This window comes from Rhineura floridana, chromosome 21, assembly GCF_030035675.1.
Source record: "Rhineura floridana isolate rRhiFlo1 chromosome 21, rRhiFlo1.hap2, whole genome shotgun sequence".
Taxonomy (NCBI): domain Eukaryota; kingdom Metazoa; phylum Chordata; class Lepidosauria; order Squamata; family Rhineuridae; genus Rhineura; species Rhineura floridana.
In genome coordinates this window covers 16,958,102-16,975,176 of record NC_084500.1, presented here as the reverse complement: position 1 = coordinate 16,975,176, position 17,075 = coordinate 16,958,102, and the positions used below count along the sequence as shown (strand labels likewise).

General features: G+C 46.9%; 1 protein-coding gene and 1 non-coding gene across 7 annotated transcripts in view; both read left to right on the top strand.

Moving 5' to 3' along the window:
• The window catches only part of RPH3AL (rabphilin 3A like (without C2 domains)), a 54,579-nt gene extending 40,833 nt beyond the window's left edge, over positions 1-13,746 (top strand). For 5 of the 6 annotated variants that reach the window (XM_061605322.1, XM_061605324.1, XM_061605319.1 and 2 more), the window contains 3 exons: positions 1,278-1,451; positions 2,584-2,766; positions 11,913-13,746. In XM_061605322.1, coding sequence (XP_061461306.1) covers positions 1,278-1,451; positions 2,584-2,766; positions 11,913-11,947 — 392 coding nt within the window. In that variant the 3' untranslated portion in view covers positions 11,948-13,746. The remainder of the gene's footprint in view (positions 1-1,277; positions 1,452-2,583; positions 2,767-11,912) is intronic. The other variant, XM_061605323.1, reaches the window with a different exon arrangement.
• A 2,264-nt stretch (positions 13,747-16,010) lies between these two features.
• LOC133374505 (5S ribosomal RNA) lies at positions 16,011-16,129 on the top strand. The gene has a single exon (XR_009759902.1). It is a non-coding gene; the product is annotated as a 5S ribosomal RNA (ribosomal RNA).
• Positions 16,130-17,075: the final 946 nt, after the last annotated feature.

Sequence of the window (17,075 nt, the reverse complement as noted above, 5' to 3'; positions counted from 1 at the left end):
CAGCTGGCAGCTAAATTAGATTCCCCCCCCCCACATGGTGTTTAAATAGCAGACGTGGTTGCAGATCTTCTCTTTCTCTCTCTCGCCGCAAAGTGGGAATAATTTACCAGTTCAAATAGCACCCTCAAATTTGTGTCAGCGAAATTGAGGCTTGTTCGTTTTTATGTCTGCATGTGTCTCTCCCACCGTCTCCTCTTTTTCTTTTGTTGAGTTTGCAGAAAGCAAAGGAGGAGAGTGATGTTAAATCAGGCCCGCGTTTGGCACAATCCACTCTTGCATTTTGGATCGTTTGCCTTCAAAAAGGAGTCCAAATTGACCAGAAGCCACCTAAAAAAACCCAAAACAGTCACTGCATGCTTTGTTGTTCAAAATGTGCAGCACATGATTCCCCAGAGCTTGAACGTATTTTATGGCCTTGAGGCTCTGGAGTGGAAGAACGGAACGGTCCCCCTCATCTTTCAAGATCTCAGGATCCCAGCTGTGGGATTCAACTTGCCCGATTGGACAGACAAAATAAAGGACTTCTTCATAGTTAAACTATGAAATGTGCTCCTGCGAGAGGCAGCAATGGGCACCAATTTAGATGGCTTTAAAAGAGGTTTAGACGAATTCATGGAAGAAAAGGCTATCAATGACTACTGGCCATGGTGGCTATGTCCTGTCTCTTAGTACCCGCTGCTGGGAATTGCAGGAGGGGAGAGTTGCTCTTGTGCACAAGTCCTGCTTGTGGGCTTCCCTTTGGGATATCTGGTTGGCCACTGTGAGAACAGGATGCTGGACTGGATGGGCCACTGGCCGGATCCAACAGGCTCTTCTGATGTTCTCAACCTTGGGGCTACCAAGCTCAAAACATTTTAATGTCCAGGTTCCCCCCCCCCTCCAAAAAAAGAAATGTATAGGAGTTTCTTCTGACGAACTCCTGAGAGGTGTTGCAAGAACATAAGGGCATATTTTGACATCTATGCTTCCGAGTGCAATTCAAGGGACTTACGTTGACAACACCTTGAACAGCCTGGGCCCCAAATATCCGATGCAGACCTGCCTGCGTGTTGAAGCTTACAAGGATGGAGGAGGCCTTGCTGTCAGTTCTGTCGTCCTCTGCACTTTGTTGAGTACCACTCAACAGGGCCTTGACTGTCATGACCCCCTGGGGTCGTCAACAAGCGGCCAAGAAGACGCAGGATGCACAGGCCTTTGGGGAGTTGGGGTGGGATTTGAATATTTTATTTTGCAGTCTTTTTTATACTTTATCTTGCGGGCTTTTCTCTCTCCCACAGTGGTCTCTAGCGATAGCGACAGCGACTCTGAGTTCAGCTTGTCGAGCCTGGATGACCGGTCCTTAGCTGCAGGTTCGAAGGGTTTCAAGATGAGAAAACACCAAGCTGAATCTGGTGAGGAAAGCAGCTGTTCGGGGTTGGGCGGTGCGCGCACGCACATGAGCGAGCAAAATGGTACGTTCATAGGAGCCTTTCATCGCAACTGAAAGTGCAAGGCTTTAACCAGAGCTTGGAAAAGTCACTTTTTTCGAACTACAACTCCCATCAGCCCCAGCCAGCATGGCCACTGGATTGGGCTGATGGGAGTTGTAGTTCAAAAAAGTAACTTTTCCAAGCTCTGGCTTTAACACACCAGGTCGGAAGCTTCTTCCGCCTGAGGGCCCCATTCCCTTCTGAGCAGCCTTCTGAGGGCCACATGCCAGGGAGGGGCAGAGCCAGAGGGAAATGTGGGCGGAGCAACGAGTGTAAATGTTTCCCTTTGTACAGTAGGCTAGTTTCTACACACGCTCACATGCCCTTCTTCATCCAGGGAAGCAAGAGGCGTGATCAGAGTTCAAGGACACTTTCTAGCCGGACAGAAACACTCACGGAGGGTACTCAGCAGGGCTGGTGAGGCTGTGTGTCACTGGAGGAGGTCTGGAGGGTTGCATTTGGCCCCCAGGCCCAAGGCTGCCCACCTCTGCTTTGGACTACAAAATCTTTACAAAAGGCTTGTAAAAATAACCCCTGTAAAGGGCGGCTGGAGAGAGACGCGACTGCTAGGCTTGACACATCAGCTTTTGACTAACGTTAAAAAATGCAGAGAGGTTTTCATCTGTTTGCACACAGAAGCCCCCAGGCTCAATCCTTGGCAGCCTCCAGTTAAAAGGATCAGGAAAGACCTCCTGAGACCCCCCAAAGAGCTGCTGCCAGTTTGGGTAGGCTGGATGTATGCATTGTCTGTCCTGGTTTGTGCAATCTGTGGCTCTCAGCCTGGTTGCAGGTGGATGCAAAGAAGTGAAAAGGAAGCGAGAGGGGCAATTAAAAGACAGAACGGGATAATGGAAAGAGAGAAAAAAAAGAGGACGGCCCCACTCGCTTTGGACTCCACCCCCATCCACCACCGGTATGTGGCCCCTGACACATTACCCCCAAGGGAATGTGGCCCTCGACAGAAAAAAGCTTTATCGCCCATTTTAAAACATTCCTGCTTCTTTCATGGGTTGCCACTTTTATTTATTTTGCGTCTGATGCAGATGGAAGGGTCCTGTAGAGACGGACCTGTGTACACCAGCTGAGAGGTTACCCCCCCTTGTTTTCCCTACAGTGTCCAGTAGGGAAACGGCCCGTACCCCCAGCAGGAGCGCCAGCCGGGCCTTGGGGAGCATCTTGTCGGAGAGTCAGAGCAGCCTAGGCAGTGAGCGAGGGGGAGGGCTGAGCGCCACAGAGAGCGGCCAGAGCGACCTCCCAGCTGAAGATGACGATAGCGATGCCAACTGCAGCGTCTCTGGTGAGTGTGGGGGGGGGGAACGGGGGAGAGGCGCGCTAGGGGCATCCCAACTCTCCCGTCAGCACTTGTGCGCAGCGGGGCTGAAGGCAGACAAAGCTGTTCGGGACCACAACTGCAGGACCGCAGCAGGCTGCCTTATGCCAAGTCAGACCATCAGTCCATCTAGCTCAATATTGTCTGCACTGACTGGCAGCAGCTCTCCAAGGCTGCATTTAGGGGTGGAGGGATCTCTCCCAGCTAGGGATGGTAAGATCTGCCAGTTTTGGGTCACTCAGGTTCCAGCCTGACATTCAGTTCTCCACACATCTGTGTCAATTTGCAATTTATAAAAAAAAAAATCCTCGTGAAAACGCTTTAGCAGTCTAGTGCAGCTTTCTCAGAATAAACACGTTTTTGCAAGCCATTTTGGGTAAGGCATTTTTGTACATTTTCACTCATGTATTCACTTTTACACACGTTTCCCCCTAATGCAATGCATTTTTGTAAAAGTTGCTTGGTTAAAGAACTGCCTCGCTGATCCTGTCTGCTGGATGTGGCCAAAGGCCCATTGTGGGGCGGGTCCTGGGGGGAAGGGACACATTGAGGCACCCTGGGGTCCATTCCGGTTCCCACCAAAGAGACACCATACCCCAGTCATCTCCTACACGTGCTCCTTTAACTGGCCATGCTCTACAGTTTGGGGGTCTAGCCCCTAGAGGTCCCTGAAGGCCCAGTCCCTTCCCCGGGTCCACCTCTGCTGACCTCAAGCATCCCCAGCAAGTCTGTGTTTATGGCTCCCTTCAAGGCAAAGAGTCCCTGCGGCCCAGCTTGGTAGTCACCAACAGTAGTGCAGTGGCAGATTCAGAAGTGCAGGGTCCCTTCTTGTTAATCACAGCCATGCCCCCTCCCCATTTTTGTTGTTGTTGTGGGGTTGAGAATGAGATCCTTGAGAATGCCTAGGAACCAATAAGCGTGAAATAGGAGAGTGTTAGCTACTTAGAAGAGTCTTCTCAGTGTTTGACTCACCTCCTTTCACTCTGGCTCCAATCCTCAGGAAAGGACAAGGAAGCATGCTAGAAGACTCTTCTCAGTGGCTAACACACTCCCCTTCCACGCTGATTGGCTTGTAGGATGGTGGAGACATTGGGACCCTGCTTCCAAAAAAGTAAAGGGTCTAGACCCCCCGAGACCCTGTATGACTACACCCCTGGTCACCACCCACTCTAATCACCTTCCTGGCAGCATTCTCTGCCTATCCTGTGCCCTTGCTCCTTCCTCCATGAGCCCTGCTCTGCTGACAGCCACCCCCTTTGCCCTCTATCAGCTCTCAGAAACACTGGTGTAGGGTGCAGCAAAGGCGAGCCAATGGGAGTAGCCGCATGCTCCATCTTCCTGGGCTGGTTCCCCTTCATTTATTTATCATGCGTATTTTTTAAATTAAATTTATATCCCACCCTTCCTCCCAGTAAGAGCCCAAGGCAGCAAGCGGTTCAAAACATCTTAAAAACAAGACTCTGTAAAACATGTTAAAACAAAACATGTTTAAAAACACATTAAAACGAAACATCTTAAAAATGTCTTTAAAAAAAAACAGCTTTGAAAACACCTTAGAAAGCAGTTCCAGCACAAATGCAAACTGAGATGAAGGTCTCTGCTTAAAAGGCTTGTTGAAAGAGCAAGGTCTTCAGTAGGCGCCAAAAAAATAACAGAGATTATCTGCCTAATATTTAAGGGGAGGGAATTCTAAAGGATTGGTGCCACTACACTAAAGGTCCGCTTCCTGTGTTGTGCGGAACGGATTTCCTAGTGGCATGGTATCTGCAGGAGGCCCTCACTTGCAAGGGTACAGTGATCGACTGGGCATATAACGGGCAAGACGATATTTTGTCTCATACGACCATATGCCTCACCCCTAGCTGTGTCGTTCCAGACTGCTTTTAAAGGAGTTGGCTCTTGAGGGAACTCAGCCGCGTTGCTGCGAGGGTTGGGCTTGAGGGATCCTGCCAAAACTCTCTCGCCTTTGCTCGGCTCCAGTGGCTGATGGATGACTTGCACCTGCCGACAGAGGAGAAGACAGAGGCAGGTCTGCAGCGGCCTGCCCGAGGGTCTGGCACCCATCCGGTCCAGCATCCGGTTTCCACAGTCGACCTGAAGGCAGTACACACACACAGTCCTCTTTCAAAGCCGTACAAGTTGGTGGCCATCGCAGCTTCTTTTGGGAGCGAATTCCAACGCTGCACGAGAAAGTCCTTCCTTTTGCCTTCTGTTTGGGATCTACGGTTACAAGAGAGGAGTGCTGCATTAACGTATACAGCTCTCTCTCTCTCCCTACCGCACACTCGCCTCTTTTCCCAGACTAAAAATCCCAAATAAGTTGGAGTCTTTCCTCACAGGAGAGCTGCTCCAACCACTTGGCCATTTTGGTGGCTCTTTTCTGCACTTATTTCTGGCTCTGCGGTGTCCTTTCTGAGGTGATTTCCTTCGGCTCTGCTAGGAGAGGCTAGCGTGCCGGGGGGGGGAGGTCCTGGTCCCCCAAAATGACTTTTTTACACGGCACGTAGATAAACTGTGGACTGCATTCCCACGGGAGGCAGTGAGGGCCGCCAACTTGGATAGCTTTAAAAGAAGGTTTGGAGAACTTCACTACTAGCAATGATGATGGTGCTCTGTGCGTTAGAGGTTGTATGCTTCTGAAAACCAGTGGCCAGAGAGGAGAGTTGCTGTTGCACTGAGATCCTGCTTGCGGGCTTCCCATTTGGGGCGTCTGGTTGGCCACTGGGAAAACAAGTGTCTGGACTAGATGGGCCACGGGCCTGATCTGGCAGGCTGTTCTTAAACCATCCTGGCCTGTCCACGTTGTGGCCACCCAAACAGCAGGAAGGGAGGGGGTCTTGCTTCATGTGTGCACCCTAGCTCTGTGACTGAGAGTTCCTAGCTGTCACATCAGCTCTGTTGCTTTTAGCTCACTAAGGGCTGTTGGGTGCAAATTAGGTTTGCAAGAACAGGGAATTAAAAAAAAAAGTATCCTGAAGAAGTGTGACTTTGTTATCCAGGGTGAAAATTTTAGTGTTTGCTGATATATATATATTCCAGGCCAGTTCTAAATCTGGAGTGTTAAAATGTGCACGCTCTAGTTCATACATGTTGCTTCCCCTCCCCAAATTAGTTTGCTTGGGAACAGGATGAAAACTGCTGTTAGGGATCTTTGTGTGTCTGGCTGTTGTTTTGGATTGAACCTGGGACTTCACTGTAGCACTTGAACCATGGACAGGACTGTGTGGATGTTGTTGTGTTGGTACATGAACAGAAAAGCCAGTGTAGTATAGTGGTTAGAGTGCCAGACTAGGACCTGGGTGACCAGCATTCAAATCCCTGCTCGACCATGAAGCACACTGTGGGGTGACCTTGGGCCGGTCGGTCACTGTCTCTCGGCCTAGTCTGCCTCACAAGATTGTTGCGAGGATAACATCAGGAGGGTGGGAAGGACCATGTTTGTTCAGCACCTTGAGCTCCATGGCGGACAAGATGGGATAGAAATGCAAGAATGAATGAATGAATAAATAAATAAATAACTTGAGCTTCTTAGATGTCACCAGGTTTTGCTCATATCCTTTTTGTTCCAAAAATATCTTTGGAATCATAAGGGCTAGAAACTCGTCTCTTAAAAACAAAAGTGAGCTTCTCCGAAAGCTGCTGTCAGAGGTTGTACACAACATGGAGTCAATCATTGCATCTGCACAACCATCAGTCCTTTATTCTCCTTTTTAATAAGCATTCCCAGAAGTCAGTATGTTTCCTACACCCAAGTCTTTTTTTTCTATCCTGTTCCCTTCCCCCCCGATTCTTTCTTGTTTCCTGCCATCTCCCATGACGCCTTGCTTCTATAAAGCGTTAATGGACCTTGTTTTCTAACAGCAGCGAGCTAACAATCCATAACTCTTCGCTTCATTATAGCTCTTAGCGAGCTTTTAATGATTTTTGCAAAGGGCTGGGGGGGGGACCTACTCCAGGGAATTCAGGTGCTGAAATATCTTCTCAGGGGCACGTTCCACACAGAAAGTTCTCAAAGAAATTAGGCACGATGGGGGGGGGGGAGTCTGTGATTAAAAGTGGAAAACTCTGAGAGTCAAGCTGCTAAATTACAATTGACCAGAAAGTTCAGTTTGATGGTCTGTGGCTTGAACTGAGATGATGGTTTGCTTGTTTTAGTTCCACTATATGTGTTAACCGACCAGTGCCAGCATGTTTTGGACGGCTTTGTCTTTTGCTTTTACATAATTAACACCTGTCTTGCTCTTTTTTGCATTTAATTTCTTTCTGACTTCGCTCTCCTTCACTTCCCCAACCCCACAATGTGCATATATGCCTGCCAATTTCAGATTAGCCCTTCTTGCGTCTCAGAAAGTAGACTCTCATCTATGAAAATCGATGCCATAATATAAACGTATAGGACATTAAGGTGCCACAAGGCTGTTTTTTTGCTGCACCAGATTAAGAACATAAGAAGCGCCTGGGCCCTGGATTAAGCCAAAGGGGGGGCCCATCTAGTTCAGCATCCTGTTCCCACATGGGAGGCCTGCAAACAGGGCCTGAGTGCTACAGCAACTGTCTCCCCACTTGTGATCTCCAGCAACTGGCAGTCAGGGGCACCCTTCCTCCAACAGTGGATGTAGAACGCAGCCATCGTGGTTAGTAGCCATGCATAGCTATAGATTAACGTGGCTACCCTTCTGGAAACTTGTCAAGGGTTATCAATATCTTGGCACAGTCATTAACCAAAATGGAGACAACAGTCAAGAAATTGGAAGAAGGCTAGGACTGGGGAGGGCAGCTGTGAGAGAACTAGAAAAGGTCCTCAAATGCAAAGATGTATCACTGAACACTAAAGTCAGGATCATTCAGACCATGGTATTCCTGATCTCTATGTACAGTTGTGAAAGTTGGACAGTGAAAAAAAGGGATAAGAGAAAAATCAACTCATTTGAAATGTGGTGTTGGAGGAAAGCTTTGTGCATACCATGGACTGTGAAAAAGAAAAATAATTGGGTGTTAGAACAAATTAAATCAGAACTATCACTGGAAGCTAAAATGATGAAACGGAGGTTATCCTGCTTTGGACACATCATGAGAAGACATGATTCATCAGAAAAGATAACAACGCTGGGAAAAACAGAAGGGAGTAGAAAAAGAGGAAGGCCAAACAAGAGATGGATTGATTCCATAGAGGAAGTCACAGACCTGAACTTAGAAAATCTGAACAGGGTGGTTCATGACAGATGCTATTGGAGGTTGCTGATTCATAGGGTCGCCATAAGTCATAATCGACTTGAAGGCACATAACAACAAAACCCTTCTGGAAACTGTGATCAGAATGTTGGGTTTTGTTTTAATTACTTTCTTTAATATTTAAATCCCTTGGCTGGTTAAATAATTCCTGGACAAGCTTGCAAATCCCGTTCTAACGGGCTGCTATGTTCTGCAAAACGGGAGGTGATTTCCTCCTCTTATATTGATGGTTGAACTCTCTAGTGTTTCCTTAATGGTCATGGACATTTCTGCAGGCCGGTCTTTTCTTTTTTCCTTTTAAGCTGGAAGAGGCAGTGGTGGTGTAATGGTCAGAGCGTCAGACTGGGACCTGCTTGAGTCCTACCTTCTCAACCTGTATATTTTGTACATTAATGGATCTTAACCCAAACTCTGCAAGTCTCTAACAGATGTTCCTTGTCAGCAGTAGTGTAGTGGCAAATTCAGAAGTGCAGGGTCCCTTCACAATACTCGCACCACACCCCTTCACATCCACGTCCCCTTTCCCTTGCTCTCCGTGTCACCTCAGAGTCCATACTCTACTATAACAGATGTCCCTATGAGCCAATCATCATGAAAGGGGAGGCTGTGTGTTAGCTACTGAGAAGAGTCTTCTCAGGGGTTCACTACCTGCTGATTGGCACAAAAGGACACGGATGCTTCTCAGTGGCTAACACACTCTCCTTTCATGCTAATTGGCTTGTACATAGGGACCTGGCTAGGACCCTGCACCCCACAAAATAAGGGGTCTGTAACCATCCCCCTGTGACCCGGGATGACTACACCTCTGTTTGCCAGGAAAGTGACTGTGTAAAAGCTGTGTGGAACTTCCTAGCAGTGAAGGACAGGAGTCTGCCTCCCATTTTTCAGGTCAGGAACTGAGGCCGAATGTTTGTACCTGGGGTCACCCCATGAAGCTGAATAGTGAGTAGAGATGGTGTAATCGATTTCTGTGCCTGTCTCTTTAATGCTGAATTAGCAAAAGCCTGCGCTTTTTGCGCACAAGTACGTCGTAACAAACTTATCAAGCTCAGCCCCCCCCCAACGATTTAATCACAGAGGATAACAAGGGCTTTATAAAAGTTCATACAAGATTAAACAAGACCTGCATCCAAGGTTCTTCCAAAGCCTGCTGTATTCTGAAAGTTTAACCAGCTCTGTCAGCAGCATTCAGTCTGGGAGCATGGTAATTGCTCCAAACTCTGCGGTCATCCCCCAGGCAGCAACCAGCAGATAACTATTCCAATAAAAACAAGCAGGCTTGAAAAAAAAGCGGGGAAGTCCTGCCCACAAACATGTAGCTGGAATTTCAATTAATTAAAACATTAAAAACATGAAAAGTAGTGAATACAGGAGGATTAAAACAAAGCTCAGGACTCGGAGCTTAGAAAACAGTTACTGCTCCGTTCGCCATCTTGCTATCCTTAGAGATGGCGTAGAATATTCACAAATCAATTTTGCTACCAAATTCTGGGATAATCCACAAGTTTGTTTTGGCATTGAATGGAGTCCCACTCTTTGCGTGCATTCGCGGCTGTTGACAACACCATATTTTTTTTAAAAATCCACACCAAGAATTATGTACTTTTTACGTAATTATTTTTGTAATCAGCCACTGCGGTGTATGTTAAATAAATTGTAGAGTGGTATAAGGAATACTGGAAAAAAATTACGTAATTTTTTGGACAAATATATTTTTAAAAAAGGGAGAACCGGGAATCGCCGTAACTAGCAGAACACAATTTATGGTGAATCATAACTGGCAGCCCCTTTGACGAATTGAGGAACGGAACGGAATCGGATAGCGAACCCCATTCCTAACGGTGAGAGGTGGAAGGAAGGACTTCACACAGTGCATTGTTTAAACTTTGGAATTTGATAGCCCAAGGTGTTTTATTTAGCTGGTTATAATGAGAAGACATGATTCACTAGAAAAGACCATAATGCTGGGAAAAACAGAAGGGTGTAGAAAAAGCGGAAGGCCAAACAAGAGATGGATTGACTCCATAAAGGAAGCCACAGACCTGAACTTAAAAGATCTGAACTGGGTGGTTCACGACAGATGCTGTTGGAGGTCGCTGATTCATAGGGTCACCATAAGTCGTAGTTGACTTGAAGGCGTATAACAACAACAAAAGGGAGTTAGACGTGGCGGGAAAAGGTATCAGTGGCTACAAGTCGTTATGACTATATGCTACCTAGCAGGGCCAAAGGCAAAATGTCCCTGAATACCAGCCAGTGGAGAACAGGAACAGCAGCGGGCTATTGCCTTTCCGTCCCGCTTGTAGGCTTCCCAGAGGCATCTGGTTGGTCACTGTGAGAAAGAGGAGGCTGGACTTAGACAAACCTTTGCTCGGATCCAGAGGACTCTTCTTGAGTTCTCAGCTTATCTCAGTTCAAAGCAGAGTCTAATTCAGGGGATTGCTGCATATTCTGAAGGATACGGAGGGGCTATGGCTCAGTCGGAGAGCACTTGCTTTGCATGTGGAAGGTCCTGGGTTAAATTGCCAGCATCTCCAAGTAGGACAAGGGGAAAAAAACCTTGCCTGAAATCCTGAAGTTAGTATTTGCCAGTGACCTGGATGGGCTAATGGTCTGAGTAGGTATAAGTCAGCTTCCTATGTTTCTATGATCAATCTTTTAGTGCGGCACCACCTCCACTTTGGAACTCCCTGCCTCTTGACATCAGGCAGGCACCTTTGCTGTACTCTTTTCTGCGCCTGCCTTAAAACTTTTTTGTTTAGGCAAACCTATCCTGATGTGTAGAAGCTGACATGATTTTTAATCGCTTTTTAGCTTGCTGTTGATTTTAATAATCTTCTGAATGTTTTTAAATTCCTGTTTTAGCTTGCTTTTGTTGATAATGTGTGTCTGTGCATGTTTTTGTAAGCCACTTACAGGTTCTATGACAACCAAGTGGTACATATTTTTTGTTAAATAACTAAAAATGCAAAGATGTTTTCTGTTGGTATGAGTGCTAGAAAACATTGCTCAGTCTCCTTCTGGTTTCCGAGCCTTTTGTGGGCGTTGTTCATTTTCCAAAAAAGGACTTTTTCTTGGAATATCTCATGAGGGCTAGAGCCTTGCTTTCCTAAAAAAACAAAATAGGTTCCCGAGAAGGTACAAAAGTTCTGCTGCTGATTCCATGTCTGCATGATGCTCCCACACAAATACGCACAGCCCTGTGTATATGAGTCTAGAGCTTGCTTGTTCCCACGCAGAGGTTAGAGACTGATGAGGAAAGACAGCCCATTAGTTTCAAAATACACTTGAAATCTGTGTTCCCTGTTGCAAGCACAGGCCAATGCCAAATGATTCTGCTGCAATACATTCTCAGCGAGTATGAACGTTTTTGATTTCAATCTGGAAAAAGATTCCAACCTGGATTCCATGTTCAGTTAGGATTTTAATGCAAATCCACCAGATTTGCCCTGTCCGAAACGATACGCGGATCAAAACACGGCCATCCTTTGAAATATTTCTCCGAATTTTGTGATGCGTTTCTCCAGTCCAGTGGTGTGTATGAAAATGCATATTGTTAGGGGAAAGTGTGCATAAAAACATATCTCTTGGTGAAAATAACTTATAAAAACGATTTATATTAAGGGGAAAGGCTTGCAAAAAAAAAAAAGTGCATGATTGTTGGGAGAAATTTGCATTAAAAGCCTGATGAATTTTCATGAGGGTTTTTTATTTTAAAAAACTTGCAAATTGACAACAGAGATGTAGAGAATTGAACTGAAGACTGAAAAAAAAAGGAGAAAGTTGAACAGGACAGACGTATTTATCCCTTGACAGGAGTTCCCCATTCTTGGTTTACAGCGTAAATTAAACTTGGTTTCTCCCTCCCCTTTCTTTACAAGGGAAAAGACGTCTTCTGAGAAGTCGCTGGTGCTGATGGGAACTCAGCTTGTTTGCAAGATGCTTTTTCTTAACCAACCTCACTGCATGGAAGCCAGGATGGACTGTGCAGCCTAGGACTTTGCAGGGTGAACATGGACACACATCAGCCTTAAGGACCCAAGCTTGCTAGTGTGGAGTTGGTGATGTCGCTGTGGCCGTCTGTCTGTTTTTGTGTGTGTGTGTAGGTTTTTTTCCACCTCTTGCTGCCTGATGAAGAATTGGCACAGTGGAGAGAGCGTCAAAATTTGAGAGGGGGGAGTGTGCGAGGAGCCAGGAGGACTTCTGTGACCATATCTCCATGAGCTTTTGGATACTGGGACATCCCGTATTTTTGACTGCATGCACTGAGATTCTGATGCTTCAGCTGACTCCTAAAGGGACTTCTGTTGGAAGGTGGCAATGCTGTTCAGTGGCTGGGCACCATGGGAAAGAGGAGGGGTGCCATGGGGAAAAGGAGGGGTGCCATGGGAAAGAGGAAAGGGCTTGTGTGACTCTTTTATTTTATATATATATTATTTTTATTGCATTGAATGAGTCAAGAAGGCCGCCTTTGGAATATCTCTGTGTGGCTGGCTTGAAAGAGGGTGTTTTCGGGGCAGGGGGTGGTGGACCTTACCAGAAAAAGTGTAGCCGGAGATTCCTGACCCATTGCCTGCAATTCAGTTATGAATAGAAAGGGTTAGATAGATCAAACGAGATGAGAGACTGAAACTTCTGGGAAGTGGAAATAACTGGAAGATAATCCCTGGGTTGGATCCAGAGTTCTGTGAGTGGAGTTCTGTTCCTGCTGAATGGGATGCTCTTAAATCCTGACCTTGGCTACCCCTTATCCTTCCATCTCCCCCCCCCCCAAAAAAAAATCTGCTCTGAAGGGAACCAGCAGTGGGCAGAAGTCCTCAGGAAGCGGTTGATTTCCCTGTTCATCCAAGCTGCACAGTGGCCATGTACAGAAGGGTAAGTTGAATGCCTCCAGATTTCTGTCTCAGAAAGATGGGATTTCATGGGAGAAAAGAGGAGACAGTGGGTGTGAGCGGGGGTCCCCTTTGGCTGTCCAGTAGCCTGGCGGGGGGCTCATCTGACATTGCCAGGAGAGCCGAAATGGTTGCTCATAGAGAAAAGTGTACTTTGCATCAGATGCGATGTTTAACCCCAGTCACGTATAAATACATCCATACACACCATTACCATTGAACTTGACATTGATTGTAGGTATGAATTATGGTGCAATAAAAGAGCAAATATGATTCCTTTTCCTCTTGGAGGGGGGCGTAGCCACTTGTTAGGTAGAGGCCTAACAGCTTGCGCACCCCTAAGGGGTGTGTGTGTGGCCCTCATGATGTCACAATAGGACTGTTTTATTAAATGCCACTTCAGCCACAGGTCATGCCGTGTGGCAAACTTAGTTGACCCATTTGGGGCAGATTCATCCCGCCCAATCATTGGGCATCTTTTTCAGTCCATGGTTTGGAGAGGAGAGAAAGGATGGGTTGCAGGTGAACTTTACCTACCCTAGTGTGGCTCTCTGTCCTATACTGCCCCCCCCATGGGAAATTCCTTCCCAGTTTGGTATTTTATTGTCGGGATCTTGAACTGGAAGCTCTGAATCCAAATCCAGACCCGTTTGGGGTAAGAGGGAAGGACCGTCCGTGATGAGAAAACATCCCTCTTGGCTTTCCCCTCTCTTTGCAAAGTTGCCTGTTCAATCTCTGGCCTTGTAAGTTGCGCGCAATGCATTCTTCTAATGTGGAAGGCTGTTTTTGAAATAGACTTTTTAAATGTGCCATTTCCTGTGTACTTTCTTGGCTTCTGGAAGTGGCTTGCTGGGGGGGGGGAAATGAAGCCCCTACGTGTGCCTCCCGGCAAGTGGCTCGCTGTTCCTTACCAGGAGGTGGCGGAGAGGTCGGCACAGTATTGGCTTTGCGAGTGCATTTGTACCTCACCCGTCTTGCTCTCTGTAAGCAACGATGACCCAACTGCCGGCGGAGCGTTTTCACTTTCTTAGGGTTGAATCAAACTGTCCTGCATCCTGTTACTTGTTCCTCAACTCTGTTGTCTTTCTATGTGCTGTAGCCCCCAGTTCGCATCTGTGTTTTTAAAATGATTTTTTAAATTGCAATTCCATTAAGAAAAAGAAAGAAAAGGAGAGGAGGGGGGGAAGAATGAGGAAAGAAAAAAAAAGATGCATGCTTCGAGCCTGGAAGCACAAATACCCGACGGTTTGATGACCTGAACCCCCTTGCTGTGTTTGCGCGCACTTTCTATAAACACCAACGTTGTCTGGATACACATTTGGACGGGATATATTGACCTGTATGTGTAAGCAAAAACGGATGTGCAGGCTGCATCCGTGCCAAAAGTGCTCAAGGTGCTACGAGTGCATGCATCCTGTTGAGCTGCACCAAGTTGCCAGCGGTGGCGGAGACAACTAAGAGCAGAGTTCTGGGAGCGGCAGATGAGACGGGAGAGATGTGGGTGTTTGAGGATGGCAACGAGGCGACCTGCAGGGGGCAGGGGATCTCAGAGCCCGGGGCCAAATGTGGCCCTCCGGGCCTCTCTCTCCGGCCCTTGGGACTCTTTCCCCAGGCCACGCATCTCGCTGGCCTTGCTTTGCGCCATCCACGAGAGGACTGTGTCTGTGAACTCAGATAATCCCTCTTCATTGCCTGAACAGAGAGGACCAAAGGAAAATGCCTTATAGTGTGCTGGGCCACTGGGTAGATCGGCCTCAGTATTGTCTGCACTGACTGGCAGCAGCTCTCCAGGGTTTCAGAGAGAGGTCTCTCCCAACCCGCATGCAGGGTTGATGCCCTACCACTGAGCTAAGTGAGGCCCCCTCCCCAGAGTGTGTGTATTTATTTATTTACATATTCACATCCCACCTCTCTTCCAATGAGCTCAAGGTGGCCTCAAACATGGTCCTCCCCCTCCCAATTCTGTCCTCGCAACAACCCTGTGAAGTAGGTTAGGCTGAGAGGCAACGACTGGCCCAAGGTCACCCAATGAGCTTCCTAGCTGAGAGTGGATTTGAACCCTGGTCTCCCAGTCCAACACTCTAACCACTATACCACGCTGTCTCTAACGTCTTGAGTGCATGTGCAACTAGGGTGCCAAGGAGAACTAGCCTTGTACAGCTGAAAATGGAACCAACTTGAGTGTTGAAGGTCTCCCCAGCACCACCAATTTCTGCATTTCCCCCTGCCTAATCTTTGCAACCCTAATGCTGTTAATGCTGTTTCCCAGTTCCATTCTTTTCCATTGATGCTGCTATTATTTTATTATTATTATTATTATTATTATTATTATTATTATTATTATTATTATTAATCAGTTGAAAACCATCCTGGATAATGCGTCACTTTAATCGCTGCTCTGAAGCCGATCTTCTTGGCCTTCGGCTTGTCACTCATTTCGCTTTACAATGAAAGGGGCCATTTAGATGTTTCCCGCTAAGAAAATTGCTGCATTGTTCATAAAAATCATATGGCTCTATATATATCGGCACCTTTCGCCCTGCATTCAGTCTCAAGGCTTTTTAATACCTGGCTTTCTATTTTGCAATTTGCATGATGGTTTCTACCACCAGGCTCTATGCAAATTGCTGTTTGGGGTTTGTTTATGAAGCCCAGCGATGGAGAGCTGTTGTTTTGTCGGGGAATGTTCCTTTTTATCACAACGGCTCCCCCTCATTCTGATGTTCCTCTCTTCCTCCCCCTTTTTACATTTACATCGCTGAAACATTTAAAAGACTAGCATTGCACGGGTCTCTAGGGCTTGATTCAGTCTGCCGATTCAATTGTAAGATCCTTTTAAAATAGTGCATTTATAATTTGGGCGCTGGGCCTGTAGCCCCTCTGGATGTTCCTGGACAGTGGCTCCTGCCATCCTTGGAACTGTCGGCCATGCTGGCTGGGGCTGATGGGAGTTGGAGGCCAGTGACATCTCAGGAGTTCCACAGATGTCCCATCCCTGCTCTAAGAGGCATTCCTTTCTTGCAGGAGAGAATGCCTCTTCGAAATGAAGGCATTCCCCCATCTCTTGCAATGCAGTAGGGGACACTAGCCTATGGCCATACTACCCTGAACACGCCTGGTTCCGTCTGATCTCGGAAGCTAAGCAGGGTCAGGCCTGGTTATTACTTGGGTGGGAGACCGCCTGGGAATACCAGGCGCTGTAGGCTTAGAGCAGTGATTCTCAAATAGTGCGCCCAGGCACACTGGTGCGCCCTAAGAGGTGCCTAGGTGTGCTTCAAATATTATGAAAATATATTTTAACAATGAGAAGAAACCCATTTGTATAGGGTAAGTAACAGTTTTCTATAGTTTAAGTTATTTTTATTCATAGTTTAAAATATATTATTTTTAATTTTGTACACTAAGTGCGCCAGAAAATTTTTATGTTTTACAGTGTGCCACGAACCAAAAATGTTTGAGAACCACTGGCTTAGAGGAAGGCAATGGTCAACCGTGTCTGAATACCGCTTACCACGAAAACCCTATAAATATATCCAAAGAAGGTTCATAGGGTCGCCATAAGTCGTAATCGACTTGAAGGCATATAAGAGCAACGAGAAGGGAACGCTACTTCTTAGAGCAGAGATGGGCAACCTGTGGCTCTCACAAAGTGACTGAACGACAGCTCTGATCAGTGGGGACTGCTCCATTAGGGCAAATGCAGCAACGCCCCACCAATCACAGTCTCCCATCAGCCAACTTCCACTTGTCTGCCTTCTCATTTACAACCAGCCAGGGGGGTGGCCTGAGCTGCCAGCTTCCTCCTCAAGTCTCACTGTTGCCCTTTATAGAACTCAGATGGGGGCAAAACTAGAATGAGCTGACTGTGCCTGCCATTGGCCCTGGCACCACATGCTGTTGGGGCTTCTTGCCTTCTGCCCCACCGGTGTCGATGGGCACCAGTGACCACGAACTAGCGATGGGCTCCGTTCAGGCCATAATCAGATTTCATAATCGGATTATACATTCTCTCTGATGATTCTCTATCTTTGCGGAGAGAATTAAAAACAGCAACTCTCTCCCTGCCTGTTTTCTGATTCATTGGGTTTGTTTTTTTTCTGATTCTTTTTTTAAAAATTGCTTTGAAAACAGTGTCAGCAATGCTTTTATCGA